General features: G+C 41.7%; 1 protein-coding gene across 1 annotated transcript; it reads left to right on the top strand.

Annotated features, from left to right (window-relative positions):
• The first annotated feature begins 1,027 nt into the window (after positions 1 to 1,027).
• LOC127222946 (tRNA methyltransferase 10 homolog A-like) lies at positions 1,028 to 12,788 on the top strand. Its single transcript, XM_051185418.1, is given in 9 exon segments — positions 1,028 to 1,174; positions 4,183 to 4,386; positions 5,211 to 5,373; positions 6,367 to 6,438; positions 7,412 to 7,486; positions 9,386 to 9,535; positions 11,158 to 11,263; positions 12,515 to 12,654; positions 12,657 to 12,788. Coding segments are annotated over 8 exon segments (1,008 nt in total). The 5' UTR covers positions 1,028 to 1,174; positions 4,183 to 4,201; the 3' UTR covers positions 12,774 to 12,788.
• Positions 12,789 to 15,916: the final 3,128 nt, after the last annotated feature.

The raw sequence follows: 15,916 nt of genomic DNA, 5'->3' as shown, positions 1-15,916 counted from the left end.
GAACAGCTGCTGAAAGATTTGGCACACTACTATGCCAGCCTGAATTTAATGACCTACATGTGAAGGGCTCCATATCCAATTACTAATCCTTCCTCAGCTACTCTCTGCCCTGATATGGAGGTAGCTGAAAAAGATGTCCTACTAACAGATCACAAATGGATCCAGTTTGTGCCAATGCTCAGTTAACAGAAATCTTTTAGACTTGAGAGATCCACAACAGAATCCTGGCCCACACCCCAAATACAACTGGAGATTTTAAGGAAGGGCTTCAGTTTTGCCACTAAATTCAGAGACGTTTGAGTTCATCTAAGAGGCTGTAACCATGTCCAAAGATCAAGCATAAAGAAAACTCCACACCTTGTACCTTTCAATATTGAAAGGGGACGAGTTCTATTAAAAAAGTTGAAAATAGTTTTTAATTTCCAAATTCTACAATAGTCATCAATCAAAAAACGGCAAATTAATTTTAAAAAGGTCAATCTACATAAGTGCTTAATTTTTCCCCCGCGGTTGACTTGGTCTATATTTAGCCAAAAGATTATATAAGGTCAAGTATTACAAACGATGAAATATCACTGGTGTTTTGCAAAATAGCATAGAAAAACCTCAAAGAATGGATTATACAGCTTATGTTTTTACTAAGGATATAAAAAAATATAAACCTTAAAACTCCCAACTTCAACGCATTTTACTAATAACTTCACTTAGGAAAAAAACAATGTGATGTCAGTAGCTTTTGCCTATATAAATCAGAAATCATCTGGGCAATAGGTCATGTTCTCAACACCGAGAAGAGCGCTTCGTCTGTTTCGTATTTTAATTTCTATACGTAGGGCTTTACTCTCTTGCGACGCGAGCATATACGTAAATTAACGCCTGTGAGTACAAATTCAGGTCTCGCTAGGGGAGAACACCTCGTGGTAGCCGCCACTTCCCCAACAAAATCTAGGTCTTGGCCCCGCCCCCCAAAGCTCCGCCCCTCTCCCCAACCTAGGAGTTTGTAATCGGCGCCTTTAGATGACGTCATCCGCAAGTGCCGTAACCAGGCGTGCAACCACCGCCTCTGCCTCTGGGAGTTGAAGTTTCTGGAGGAGGACCGGACGCGTGGAGCGGTGGGCACTTCAGAAAGGCTTTCTGACCGCACCCTGGCGTTCCCCATCGGCCCCGCGGCTTGGTAAATATGGCACTGCGGCTGTCGCGCGGCTGCTCTTTGCTGTCCTTTCGGATGCTAAAGGAACGCGCACCGTGCCGCCGGCCGCTGCCATCGGGGCTTCCGGGGGAGAGGGCAGAGCCTGGGAAGTAGTTGCCTGTTCTGCAAGGAAGTGACGTCAGGTGGCGCGTCCCCCGCCCCGCCCCCACGGCCTTCCTTGCGGCGTCCTGATTGGCCAGCTGGGGCCGCGTTCTCGGACGCACAGCAAGCTCGGGGCGGGCACGGCGGGCGTGTGTCTGCGCGTGCGCGTGCCCTGGACCGCGCGGCTCTCCAGGTTTCTGTTGTTGGTGGGGGCCGGGGCCGGAAGTGTGACAGGAAGAGGAATGCGGGGTCGCAGGGCCGCCCGTCGCGGTGCTGCTGCTTTGTTAGGGAGCGGCCAGGGCGCCTTCCTCTTCCCCGCGCCCCCGGCGGTCGGATGGAGGGAGCCGAGGGGCAGTTGCTGCAGCTGCGGCTGAGCCTCGTGGTGAGCCGAGGACGAGTCTTAAGATCCAGCTGCTGCTAGACGTCACCGACACACTTGGTGTTTAAAGTGTGGCCGCTTGTCTAGCAGCATAGTCTTCCCTGCTACCGCGGCACTGACCAACGCGTTAAAACACAGTTAGAAAAGAAAGAAACACACACACACACACACACACACACACACACAGACACACACACACCCCAGAAAAGACCCGGTTACCGCAGGCCATTGGCTCCTTCCTGCAGGCACTGCCACTTGGCAGTTCCCGAAAAGAAAACCTTACAACCACACCAGGGCTGTTTTATTTTAGCCGGCGTGATGACAGCTCTGGTTTTTGTCTTTGGCCTTCGACGATGTATGCTCTCTCCACACCCTTAGTCATCATTCAGTTCTGAGTTTTATAACCCCATCTGATAACCTATATCCATGAATTAGCCATCCATTTTTTTTTTAAATTGTGCTACAGTAAAATCCCACACGTTCGTTCTAGATTTTCTTAAAAAAAAAAAAAAAAATGTTCTTAAATACTTGCTTGAGTGGGCTTACTGAATGAAAATGTACCCTGAGCATCGCTGCGGGTCAGGGTGGAGTTCCCAGACTCTGCCATCGAGACGTACGTCATGACCCAAACTAAAAGTATGCTCAAAAGTGCCGTGTTTTGCATAACAGATAACTGCGGTAAATTCGTGTACAGTGTGTTTATGGTACGGTAGACGGTCGGGAGGAAGCTGTCTTGGTAAAGTCTAGCCAAAATAAGATAGCCCGCTAGTATTTTATCTGCATTTCACGTATACTTGCTTCAGTATGTCTGGCTTACTTAATTAAAGCGTAGAAAACTCACCCAGCACAGTGTTTTGAGAATCGCTAAAGTAAATTCGTGTTTCTTTATTTTTGATAGGCTGTTCAGAAATGTCACTATTCTGTGATAGGTCAAATTAAATTTAACTTGAAACATTTAAATGTGAAAGACAGGCTCCCCCTGGTGTAGGTGAGTCGTAAAACGTGGCTTTTGTAATTCTCACAGTATAGCTCAACACGTGGAGGTTTATTTAACTACACACAGAACTACTGAAAAATATTGCCACGGATAAACAGAAATTCCTTTCATAAAATGTTTTCTTGTGTATTCTAGTTTTGCTTTTCACTTTTCATGTTTAATGAGTCTTGTTTCTTCCATTATCCCTATACATTTTTTTATTTAATACCTTCAGAGCTGACTGTCAACAGTGTGCAATCTGCACGGTCCCTTCAGAATCCCTCACCCCCAAGGTTTTCAGTTACTGGGAAGGGTTGCTGTTAGAACTGGGTTTGAGCCATACTGTATTCAGCTTTCCTTTGATCAGCAAGTTCAGTTCTACCTACTATGGATAGAGATGCATGTGGTTAGACTTAAATGGAGATTTATTTCAGCCAACCCAAAGAATTTCACAGACTGATTACAGAATTAATTTTTATATTTTGCTCTAATCCACCTAAAGTGTTTACAGATATACAATGACATTTGTTGAGAAAGAAAATTTGTGTGTATCATTCAAGTTATAAAATTTCAATGAACAAAAGTTGAAGATGTGTGTATATGTGCACTTTTAAAATTAATTTGATATAATATGAATATTAGTATTTGTTTTAATACTCAGATTTAAAATATAGTCCCCTTTATTAATAAGTAATTTGGAAATAGTATTTTTACTGGCTGCTTAATATATGTAACTGACCTTATAGAGTATACATAATTGATGTTATAGAGGAATCATAATTTATTGACTCTCTTTGCTGACATTGCTGACACTCAAGTAAATTCTGACTTTTCACAGTTAAAAGTAATGCTAGAATGAATGCAAATTTTAGTGTATATTTCTGATTCAGGAATTCGTTCTAAGAAAATAAATTACTAGGTCAGATGTGTCCCAGTTTTTGCTGTGATAAAACACTGACCAAAGGCAAGCTAAGGAAGGAGTCACTGGCTTATGCTTGTAGCTCACAATTCATCACTGAGGGAAGTCATGACAGACTCAGGCAGACATTGTTGGCTTACTCCAATGCTTACGCTTAGTTAGCGTTTTATATGGCCCAGGACCACTTGCCTAGGGATGGCACTTCCCACAGTGGGCTGGCCTCTTCCATATCAATAAACAGTCTGGACAGTTCTTCATAGATGTGGTCCCAGACTAACATCATCTGGGCAGTTCCTCCATTGAGCTTCCTCACATAACCCCTGGCTATCAGTGTGACAGCTGAAGCTAATTAGGACAGTATCAGTGTATTACAACTCTCAGAAGATAACTTGCCTTCTGGAAAACTGTATGACAATGTGTAATCACCATTTCTTTAGTCCTTAATTCATGTTAAGTGAAAGTCAAAGATCTTTGCCATACATGGAATTAACTGTCTAAATTTGTATTTTTATTATAGACAGAGTTTAACATTTGTTGGCATCTATTGGCCATTCGGGTCATTTTGCTTTGTGTCTGTAAATTATGTGTTCATGTAAAAAAAAAATGTTGCTCTCTAGATTTTCAGAAACAACCAACATGTCGTCTGAGATGCTGCCAGTGTGTCTTGCGACTCCTAATGTGGGAAGAGAGCCAGGTGTAAGTGATGGTGAAGAGGATGGGCAGAAGCCAAGCTTAGATGCAGGGACTGAGCCAATATCTAAGCGGCAGATGAAGAAGCTGATGAAGCAGAAGCAGTGGGAAGAACAGCGAGAACTTCGGAAGTGCGTACTTCAGAGCATGCTACATCCTACTCAGGGATGGGATATCCTCTTAATAGCTGTCTTCCTTACAACTGGTTAGGAAAAAATAAGCTTAGGCATGCTATTAGCTATTAGCTAACACTGAGTTTCTGTTAAAACCACAAATTGTGACTTTGCTTTTTGCAGTACTAATAATGTTAGGCTCAGCATCTTTTCTCCCCTAACGCTGCCTGACTAGCAGGACACCTGTTGCAACAGCTGAGACAAGGGAGCTGGTATCAGTGTCCTAGATACGGGATAAAACAACAACACAGGAAGGTCAAACATTGCCCTGACAAGGATGTGGCTAAAACAGGTTTTCATGAAAGCATTTAGGCTACAGCCATGTCTAATGCCAAGATTTAGAAGAGGTTAGAAAAAACGTTGGGTTTTTATTTCTGTTCTTTTTAGTAAATTTAGTGAAATTTTCTTTTAGTGTTGTCAATGATTATTGAACTAGAAAATCATTTAAGGGATGAGTTATGAAAGTAAAATTCTTTATAACTCTTTTAAGTTTTTCTTAGGCATAGTATAGTATCAGTAATGATACTACTGAATAATATATTCAGTTATTCATTAAAGAAAGCTTTATATTATCTTTGCAAAGTCATTTCCTCTATGTGTAAAGTTATTGCAGGAGTAAATAAAGTTGTTGCTGTCTGACCCTTTTCTATCCACAGAAGAGACATGCTTTCATAGAACCATGACTGTTTACAAACATAGTTGGTTTTTTCCTTTTGTTTAATTAGAAATCTTGGGAATGTCTAAATACAGAAATAACAAAACGTTTTGTTTACTAATTTTAGGGAAAAACGAAAAGAAAAGCGCAAGAGAAAGAAATTAGAACGACAGTGTCAGCTGGAATCTAGTTCAGATGGGAGCGACAGAAAACGCATCCGAAGACATGGTGTCCATAGCAGCCTCCGCCTTATCATCGACTGCAGTTTTGACGATTTGATGGTGTTAAAGGTATCACGAGGTCCCTGTGTGTGAACTAGGTTAAATCCCTCTTATTCTCATATCTAGTATTATGGATAGTATTTATATAGTTTTTCAAAATCTCTGCTCCCAAATTAAGTCCTATAATAAGTATATGCATATTTACATATATGTTTGCATATGCATAGATAGACACCATTAATTAGATAGTAAAACTTCGTAGACTACATGTTAGTCCCAAAGACCTATGGAGTCACTGTGACGGCACATGTCTGTAATCCTATCACATGGGAAATGGATGCAGGAGGATCTCAGAGTTTTAGGCCAGCCCATTTGAGGCAAGCCTGGACTACTCAGTGAGATCCCTTTCAAAATTTGTTTTCAGAACGTCTGTAGCACGACTGGAGATATGAGATGGCTCAGCAGTTAGGAACACCTGCTGGTCTTCCAGAGACCCGGTTTGGGTCCTAGCAGCCACGTGGCCAGAGGCACTGCCCAGCATGGTGCACAGACGTATATCCAGGCATGCAAACACGCACAAGTGTTGTTTTAAATCTTGCATTTTACCAGTGCCACTGGGGTAAAGTGTAGAAATAGCATTTTTCTGAAAAGGTTTTGTTGTTTTCCATTTAGACAGCGTCAGCTAGCATTTTGAATAGACTTTAAAGGACAAAAGGACAGCTGAGTTATGGAACATTAACTTCCAGTTGTTCTGTCAGTATGTAGGAAAATCAAGTGAATATTATCACAACAGTCATAGTTTGAGACAGGGTTTCTCTTTGTAACCTGGCTGTTCTGGAACTCACTCTGTAGATCAGGCTGGCCTTAGACTCACAGAGATCCTCCTGCCTCTGCCTCCCAAGTGCTGGAATTAAAGGCATGCACCACCTCCCTGGCTGTCCTTACATTTTAAAGGAAATATTTTTGCCTACCTAGCTATTCCTTCTCTTTGTTCTATTCCTGTAACACCACAGAATAGCCTTAGGTGACTTTGATAACTTTTTAAGTTGTGCTATTTTATAGGATATTAAGAAGCTTCATAAGCAGATTCAACGATGTTACGCAGAAAACCGACGAGCGTCACACCCTGTGCAGGTGTGTGTGAAGGGTTAGAGGAAACTCAGCTTTCTTCCCCATCTCCCATGACGAGGCATGGATTGTTGTCCTTAGCTGGGAGTCTTAGAGGTTTCTTGTGTCATGCTTATTTGATCTTTTTTTTTTCTACAAAAATATTTTGAACATGAGTCTTGTGCATTTTCAGTGACTGTCCACCGCTGTGTAGATGGGCGTCTTTGATTTAGGACATGTGCATATCTTCACACCAGGTCTCAGCTTCTGACTCCTTCCAGCCACGGGAAGTGGGAAAGGAGGGTTCTAGGCTGCCCTGTTCCGATGTGTACAACAAGGCCTCTTAGCTGTGGGTCTGTTTTACATTTCCTTTTGACAGTTCTGAAAAGGATTTCTTAAATTTAGTTGAGAGTAATTGTGGAGACTAGTTGGCTGCTGCTGTGACTCCTACCTCAGACGGGAAGAACCAAGAACTTCCCACATGTGCTGTGCTTAGATGTGTGTCTTACCATGTGGAGCAGTATGGACTGTGTTTTCATATAATTCTGTACCTGCTTCAGTGATAGCCTTACATATATATTACATATATGTAATTATATATGCATATACATATACATATATATATACACACACACACTTTTCAAGGTCTTCAGCTTGATACAGCTGTAAAGTGGGGGTCAGGAAAGGCTCCACAGCAGCAAAAATAGCAACAATAATTAATAGTGGCGGGCCCCTTCTCCCAGGAGGGGGATGAGAACCCGAGGAAAGGCAGTGAGTTTGCAGCATGATCTTCAATGGCAGACAGAGGGAGGAAAATGTGGGTGGATGCCACAGCCACTGGGTTAGCACATGCCCTTTCTACCACCTAGTACAGGGTTGCTCAGGGTTGGTAACAGTTCTTTTTCTTAATCACTGGTCATCAGATGAATGACGAGGGAAGTAAAATACTGAAATAAACTGATTGTTTTCCTTCTTTTTCTCTGCTTACCTTGCTCATCAGTTTTATTTGACAAGCCATGGAGGTCAGCTGAAGAAGAACATGAATGAAAACGACAAAGGATGGGTCAACTGGAAGGTAGTACAGCAGTCCACTCTCGTGACACTCAAGTACCTCTAAGCTCCTGGAAGGCCTCTTTATTTTACCTAAGCTCTCAGTAATGGTGTGCACCAAGCCTGTGTGTCAGTGCACCCATGTTTATAGAGGTGTGCACCAAGCCTGTGTGTCAGTGCACCCATGTCTAGAGGTGTGCACCAAGCCTGTGTGTCATTACATCCATGTCTAGAGGTGTGCACCAAGCCTGTGTGTCAGTGCACCCATGTTTATAGAGGTGTGCACCAAGCCTGTGTGTCATTACATCCACGTCTAGAGGTGTGCACCAAGCCTGTGTGTCATTACATCCATGTCTAGAGGTGTGCACCAAGCCTGTGTGTCATTACATCCACGTCTAGAGGTGTGCACCAAGCCTGTGTGTCATTACATCCATGTCTAGAGTTACATGGGGAGAAGCTAAAGAACAGAATGAGATGTCTGCTCATTTGCGTTTACTCTCCTAAGTCTTGTCTGCTATTAAAACCACTTCTATATAATAGAAATACCCAAAAGTCTCTCTAGAATTTGAAAAGTGTCTCTACATATAATCCGTGCTGCTCATTTTGTGAGCAGTAGACAAACATGAACTCTTGAGAGGTGAAAATCTGGATCGTGAGTTGACATGTGCTGTAAGTGTGAGGTACATGCAGAATCAGAAAGTGGGGGTGGGATATAACATAGACATGTTATGTTAATATGTTGAAGGTAATTTATCCATGTTTAATTTTTAGTGTGGCTTCTAGAAGATTTAAATTATCTGTGATGTACACTTTCCCTATTTTAGGTTTTTGTAAAGATGGCTGGGTACTCTTCTGTTCTGAGGAGTGCTATGTTCTGCTTGTGTGTGTTTGCTTTCAGCTTTCTCTTCTGGTACCTTCTGATCTAATAGCTGCTTTCAATAAAAGCCTGTCATACAGACATTTGCAAGAAGATTATCCTTAGCAAGTCTTTTAGATTCATGTCTTTTTTCCTAAGAAATAATGACTATATTAGACCAGCATACTTTATAGTTCAAGTCTTGCCAAGCTTATTATGTACACCCTCACTTTTCTAGAGAAATACAGATTTAGTGACTTCAGGTTACTCAGATACCTCTTGAAGCCACTACTAAGTATAGGAACACATTTATAGCATACTGTTTTCCAGAAAAGTAATTATATTAATCAGTAGCATACAATGTTAAGTGTCTGCTTCACTTGATTTTCTTTTAAAATTATTGTGTAAAAGTCAGGGAGTGGGTAACATCATTCAAGCAATTAATGTAACTTGAAAAATCTGGGCTGCCAGCTCTCACTCAGCCTTGTGTCTCTGAATTGACAATTTTGGTAAAGAAGCTTCCAAGTTTGTCTCCTTGTAGAAACAGACGCATTCAATTAATTAAATTGACAAGCAGTTTTGATGATTGACATAGGAGATGTAATTAGAAAAGGCATTTCTTGTCTGGAAAATGGTGTGATCAAGACAGCAGGAAAATTACATTTTTATTTTTTATTTTGGGATCCGAGATAAAATGAGAAAGATAGGCTAGTGCCATATTCACACGAAAGAGTTCCTAAGTTAAGGAGTTTGTTTGGTGTTAACCCTCCAGAAAAGGGCTGAATAACAACAAGTGAGATTTTAGGAACTTAGCTTGTCATCGTGTGTGGAATTAGATTAGGGACTGAGGCTCCAACCAAGGAAATAAGGTTAGTAGAGTATGTCAGTGACTGAGCTATGAGGGAAGGAATTGGTTATGGATTTTAAGCACTGTTCTAACAATAGCCTCTCAGGCTTTACTCCAGATGGTTTTTAGAGAGGTTTCTTTTGGGAAAAGAGGATAATCATGTTTAGCTAGTGTTCACAGTGTCCTGCTAATTAATACGCATTCTCCTTTTGTTTTTAAAGGATATCCACATCCAGTCAGAGCACTATAGTGAACTCATAAAAAAAGAAGACCTGGTTTATCTGACATCAGACTCTCCTAATGTACTGAAGGACTTAGATGAATCAAAGGCCTATGTGATTGGAGGCTTAGTGGACCACAACCATCACAAGGTACTGTGCTCTCTGCCTGCCTAAACCTGTGTTTCGGGTAGTGAGGAAGTCCTCAGGATGATGGTCTTTCTTGAGCACCTGTGACTGTGGTGGTAACCCTCCCTGCAGCCCTGGGAGAGAGACCAGGGCAGTTTTTTTCTATACTTCACACACAGTTTTGGGTACTAAGAAATTGAACCTAAAGTCAACCGTGTTGGTTGGCAAAGCAGATTCTGGAAATGACCAGATTGCTGCAGAGTCTATATGCCTAAGCTGTGTGGCTGTGTTGCTGAGGGCTCTGATGCTAAGGAATTGCTAAGCCACTGAAGCTTATACCAATCTTTAAGAAATAGGTTTCATTTTTTGTTTTATGTGTATGAGTGTTTTGCCTGCATGTGTCTTCGCTTTTGCTTGCCTGGTGCCCTTGAAGGTCAGAAAGTGATGTCAGGACCTCGGGAACTGGAGTTACAGACAGTTGCGAGCCACCTGCCACATGGATGCTGGGAAGTGAGCCCAGCGGTCTGCAAGAGCGGTGCTGTTAACCACCGAGTCCATGCCAGCTCTATAGCAGTTTTTAAATACGTGATTATCAAATTAGTTTTTCTCTCCATTTTTTTTTCTCACCTTATGTTTTATGTATAAAACGTTACAGAACTCCACTTAATGAAGAAAACATTTTTGTGTACTTTGCAACATGCTCAGTTCATCCTATTTTTCTGAAGAAAAAGTATTATTTCTAAGTAAAGAAATATTGTCAGCACAGTATATGAAGGAGTTGTGTGTTCTTCTGCAGCAGTATGTACGTAGGAATTTCTACCATGTCACAGGTGAGCACATCAGCCTGGCCAGCAGTGGCTGCATGGCTGTGGCACACCAAGCTGCAATACAGCAGAGAAACTGGACTTGTTTTTGTAAAACTGTGATCTTGAAGGGGCCAGGTGTGGCTAGCCATGAGCTGAGCAACTCATGACAGTGAAGGAACCTTCTCGTCAACCTTTCTGTTGTTCTCAGTGGGAAATTCTAGCTTATATGCACAAACATATTGTCTGCTCAAGTTGTGTCTCTTTCTCTAATAAAATAGTTTTTTCCCAAAGCCCTAGCTCCTCTCATCTCTTGTCTCCCTGATACACTAAGTACTTGTTGAGAGATTCAGTTTACATTTCCTGGATGGCCTTCTGGGTGCTTTTATCTGGGATAGACATAGACTTCAAGCATTTTAAGTTTGAGAAAAAGATAGAATTCTTATCTGATTTGTAGTTATTGGAAAGCCAAAAATAAAATATAAGGACCACTGAAATACTTTTCAATCTGGATTTCATTCCATTGCCATTTGTGTGCCTTTGTCTATTTCGTTCTCACAGAAAGAGTGATGGTTTCTCTCTGAATTCAGCTGGAGAGTTTTAACACTATGAGAAATGGGGTGGGGGAGGGAAAGAGAATAATCAGAAAACATCTGCTGCAATTCTTTGTTCTGCCACCTAGAGGCTTCCTAACTGCTGGGAAGGCAGTTTTCACCTCTGGGAAGTGAGGTGTACACAGGGCTGGATGTTCTCTCCTGCCTGACTTAGAGCACACGTTCCAGATAACATTAGACCTACACTCTCATCGACTGTACATCTAAACCCCGTTGTCTTTATTTTCAGGGTCTCACACTTAAGCAAGCATCCATTTACGGAATTGAGCATGCACAGCTCCCTCTTGCAGATTTTGTGAAGATGAACAGTCGCAAAGTCCTGGCAGTTAACCACGGTAAGCTATGGAGGTGACTGAAGGTGTCCCTGAGTGACGGACACCAAAAGAGACAGTACATTCAGACTCGGACAGATAGAAGAGAGAAGCCGTTTGTTTATTAGAACAAGAGTGAGTCTCTAGACAGTTCTGAGAATCTACAGACGTATAAAGACAACTCCCTGTAATCTCGTAACTCGAAGAGACTTTTTGCTAACTTGTGGGCGTGTTTCCTCCCAGTTCTTTTCCTGTGATGAATCTAGGGGACCCTCCTTCATTTCATCAGAGTTTTCATGGGATTGATTATTAGTGACTATGTGATATTACAGCCTCTAAAATAATCATTTAGTCATTTCCCATTATATATATATATGTATATATATATGTATATGTATATTTCCATCATGAATAACATTGTGATACAACTCTGCTTTATAATTAGAAAGGTTTTGAGAGAGGGTTTCACTGTATAGATTAGGCTGGTCTTAGAGAAATCCACCTGCCTCTGCTTCCATCCTGAATATTGAGATAAAAGCCATGTGCCATCAAGCCACCCATCTTTAAATTTTGTAAGATTTGTTTCTATTCTCTGTGTATGAGTGTTTCGTGTCCTGCATGTATGTATCTATACCAAATGCCTGTCTGGTGCTTGTGGAGTCCAGAAGAGGGAATTGGATCCCCTGGAACTGGAGTTATAGGCAGTTATAAACAGCTGTGTGGGTATTAGGAACTGAACCCCTGTCCTCTGTAAGGAACAATTTTAGTCAGTGCACAACAACTTATGTAATCCTAAGTTCTTTATGTATAGCAGGCTTTATGGGGTAAGAGAAATTAAATTAAATTACTTATTCAAGGAACAAATATCTTCAAAAACCTTTGATACCTTTTGTACTTTTGTACAAAGTTATAGAGATAGCCCTCCCACAGTGTGGTGGACCTAGGGACAGTATGATATCCTTTCTGCTAATGTGAAAGTAGAAGACAGAAGCAGGCAGAAGGCTCATTCGGGTGGTTCTTCATAGGGAAGGCGAGGAAGTGAGCTGAATGCTAACCATGGGGCTTAGGAGAAAAAGATGGAAAGAACATAAAGACTTGAGAGCCATGGGGCAGTTCATCCCCTGATAGCCAAGGGGAGGGAGGAGGTAAGAACTTTGCAGTAATTAGGACAAATCAGGACAGGGGCCACAGTGCAGTAATTAGGACAAATCAGGGCAGGGGCCACAGTCTAAGACAGCATGCAGCATCGTGGTGACCCATTTGTCCGTGTCGCAGTGTTTGAGATTATCCTGGAGTTCTTGGAAACAAGAGACTGGCAAGAGGCGTTCTTTACCATCTTACCCCAACGGAAAGGAGCTGTTCCTGCACACAAAGCCAGTGAAAACTCTCCTCAGGACCAGCAGCCCCGGCCAGAAGCGGGGGCAGTTCCAGCGAGGGAGAGCAGTCCAAGAATGACCCCGACTCACCACAGAGAGAAGAGCAGGGCCAGCAGAGCAACCAGCCCGGTGTCCTCAGTGAGTCCCGTCCACAGTGACCAACCTTCCCTAGCTGTCCTTCCACTGAAGGAGCGCCCAGACAGTGGCTCGTCACAGAACACTCAGACTACAAGGAAGGTGATTTTCTCTCATCTCTGTTGTGGGGTTTTAAATCGTGTCAAAAGTTAAATGATAATGAAAAAACCCTTTAAGCACCAAGAAAGGATTATTTGGTTTTGTGTAGGAAGGCCTAAAGGTATGATTTCAAAATTGTTTTAAACCTCAAGTCAGAGTCATGGAGAATGTTACCGTATTAGCAGGCCTTCATTCTCCTCCCTTCACTGGAGTGTATTCTTCAGGATGTGCCTTCTGACCTCTTAGCTTTGTTCTTTTATGTTCCTATCAGTGTCTGTCTGTTTGGTCTGATCCTGTTTGGTGGACCGGATGTTCATGAATGTTCTGTGTGTCTACTAGAATGTTGAACTTGGGAGGCTGCCCTTATACCTGTAGCTTTTGTGTTCCGTAGAGTTCTTTCTAAGAAATATTTATTTCTGGAAGGAATACTAGTTGTTTGCTGGGCATAGCAATTTCCTTTGGATAGTGGAGCCCGTTCCTGTGCCTCGCTTGTGATGTCTTCTCATACTTCTGAAATAATCACAAGAATAACCTTAATCCCTTAATGACAATAATAATTTAATTACAAAATTAAAGTTTTGCTGGCTGGACTATTTCACAGTGTTATTCTTGAAGGATCAATTTGTCTTTACCCCAGTTTAAAGTAAAAACATCTATCCTTTCTATATTTTTCATATATATATAACATATATCTCCATATGTTAGCTTTCAATGTGAATATTGTACATCTCCCTTCTACTCTAGTATCCCAACTCATGTAAATGTGTGTTTCTGTAAATAACATAGGCATGTAGGAAAATGTACATGTAATAATGTTTACATCTGTCCACATCTCCATTTAGCTCTCACATTTTAGTTCATGGTTACAGGGCTGATGTGTATTATTGTGGAATGATTATGCTGAATGCACTAATGCCCAAATCCAAAATTGAACAGTGGTTTACAAGGGAAGACTGCATGGTAATTACAGAGAAGCTCACACAGAGCAAATGCCCTGTCACCAGTTTAGTGGATTCCAGCAGCTCCTGCTCCCTGTGACACAACCTGTGTATTATGTTGTGTGTGTGTGCTAACATCACACTTAGATATTAGATTGAATGTTGATGTTCAATGTCTCTTTCTGTTGCTTTATTCTCAGCTACCTAATGTAGCTAGTTGTTTCAAAGTCTACAAACAGTGGATGTAAACAGCCACACTACAGTTCTAAAAGAATAAAGTTCATGTTGCTGTACTTGTCCAAGTCTCAGATTTTTGTGAGATGTTCCCCATGTGCTATGTGTGAGCACTTGGTCTCCAGCTGATGCGCTGTTTTGGAGGTTGTGGGAACTTTGGGAGGTGAAGCATGTCACTGCGCGTTGGATTTGAGGGCTTATAGCCACTTCTGCTCCTTGTTGGTTCTTTTGTGCAGGTAGAATGAGATCAGTGCTTCCTAACTGCCAGGCCAGTTAGGCCTGCTCTTCCCTGGGTTTTCTCAAGCATTCTGCCATGCAACAGAAAAGTAACTAATACAGTGCCTTCCACTTACTTTATATGAAATAGAACCCTATGTAATTATGGAAGTGGAGGAAATTATGTCAATTACTGTAGTGACATATTATTTATGATTTATTAAAGCTTACCTGAGGATTCAGAAAAGAAAAGTCAGCCACAAGCCATAAAGTCAGGCATACACCTTTAACCCCAGCAGTCAGAAGCTAGGTACACACCTTTAATCCTAGGACTCAGGATTAAGAGATAGACTGATCTCTCTGAGTCCAAGGCCACCCAGATCTATACAGTCTGAAAGGGAATTATTAAAGCTCACACCTTTAGTTCCAACATTAGGAAAGTATACAAGACAGAAGCAAGGTCTCTGAGAGGTATTCCTCTCCAGCCACACTGAGGAGAGGCAGCAGTCTGAGACTTGGTGAAGAGCTCGTGTGTGGATCAGCCCTTTCAGCCTGAGCTAGAGGTGAGAGCTAGTGGCCAGCTGCTTTGCTTTCTAATATTCAGCTTGAAGCTTGAACCCCAATATCAGTTTCTGGGTCATTTATTATTATTATTATTATTATTTGTTACAAATTACCACATGGTTTAATTTTCATTACTTGCAAAAGCTCTGTATTGGTTTCCTAGGTGTGCCGAAACAAGTCACAATAGACTGAGTGGGCTAATATGACCACAACTTGTTTTCTACAGTTTCAGAAATTGCAGGTTCAGAATCAAGCATGATAGAACCAACTCCCAGTATTGTAAGGTACCTGCACACGAGTGGCACACACAATACACATTTAAAAGAGTGTATCTCAGCCGTTGCCAGAAGACAATAGTCACCATTCATTTTCAAATAACTAATTTCTGGATTATTTGAAGATTGGCTATAAAAATAATACCTAAAGACCTTTTTCTTAATGTGTTGTTTTCTTTCAACTTTTTTTGTACAAGAGGTAAAAAATGAAAGGGGAAAAGAATAGGTAAAGGTGAATTAATGGGCACAGAGGGCTAGAGTTGCCAGTGAATGGGCCCATGGAGACATTTGTCCCTCTTTCCCCAGCTCACTGGGAGGCATGTGCAATGAGCTTAACATATTCCCAAAAGTCAGTGGCAGGCTCAAGAGATGGGACCCTTGCTGGGAATATTGGATCATTGCATGAGATTTAAGCCTTGGCACTCCTATGTTTTCATTGTGAAACTGCCCATGGTACCAAACTCAGTGTTCATATTTTAAATGACTGTTACCATGTTTATCCTGTCGGGAAGAACAAAAGATTGCCTGTGAAATAAGTAAGCAATGCGGATGTGGTGATGCTTTCACACACTGGCTTTCTCTCTGCCTTTCTTCATTTCCCTCATTTCTCATGAATGCACACACATAAGCTGTACATACAAATATATGTGCATGTATGCATGCACACACAGATACACACACATAAAACAAAACTTGTTGAGATAAGAGAAAAGCCTCACTATGCAAAAGAAAAACCTAAGCAGCTGGAAAGAGGAATTCAACCCTGAAAGTAAGCATTTTCCCCTTGGAGCCATCTCCCAGACCCCAGTGGGATGATCTTTAGTAGTCTACAGAACAGGC

The sequence above is a fragment of the Phodopus roborovskii genome, unplaced genomic scaffold (genome assembly GCF_943737965.1).
Source record: "Phodopus roborovskii unplaced genomic scaffold, PHOROB, whole genome shotgun sequence".
Lineage (NCBI taxonomy): Eukaryota > Metazoa > Chordata > Mammalia > Rodentia > Cricetidae > Phodopus > Phodopus roborovskii.
Note: the sequence above shows the minus strand (reverse complement) of the source record. Positions and strands in the feature narration are given on the sequence as shown.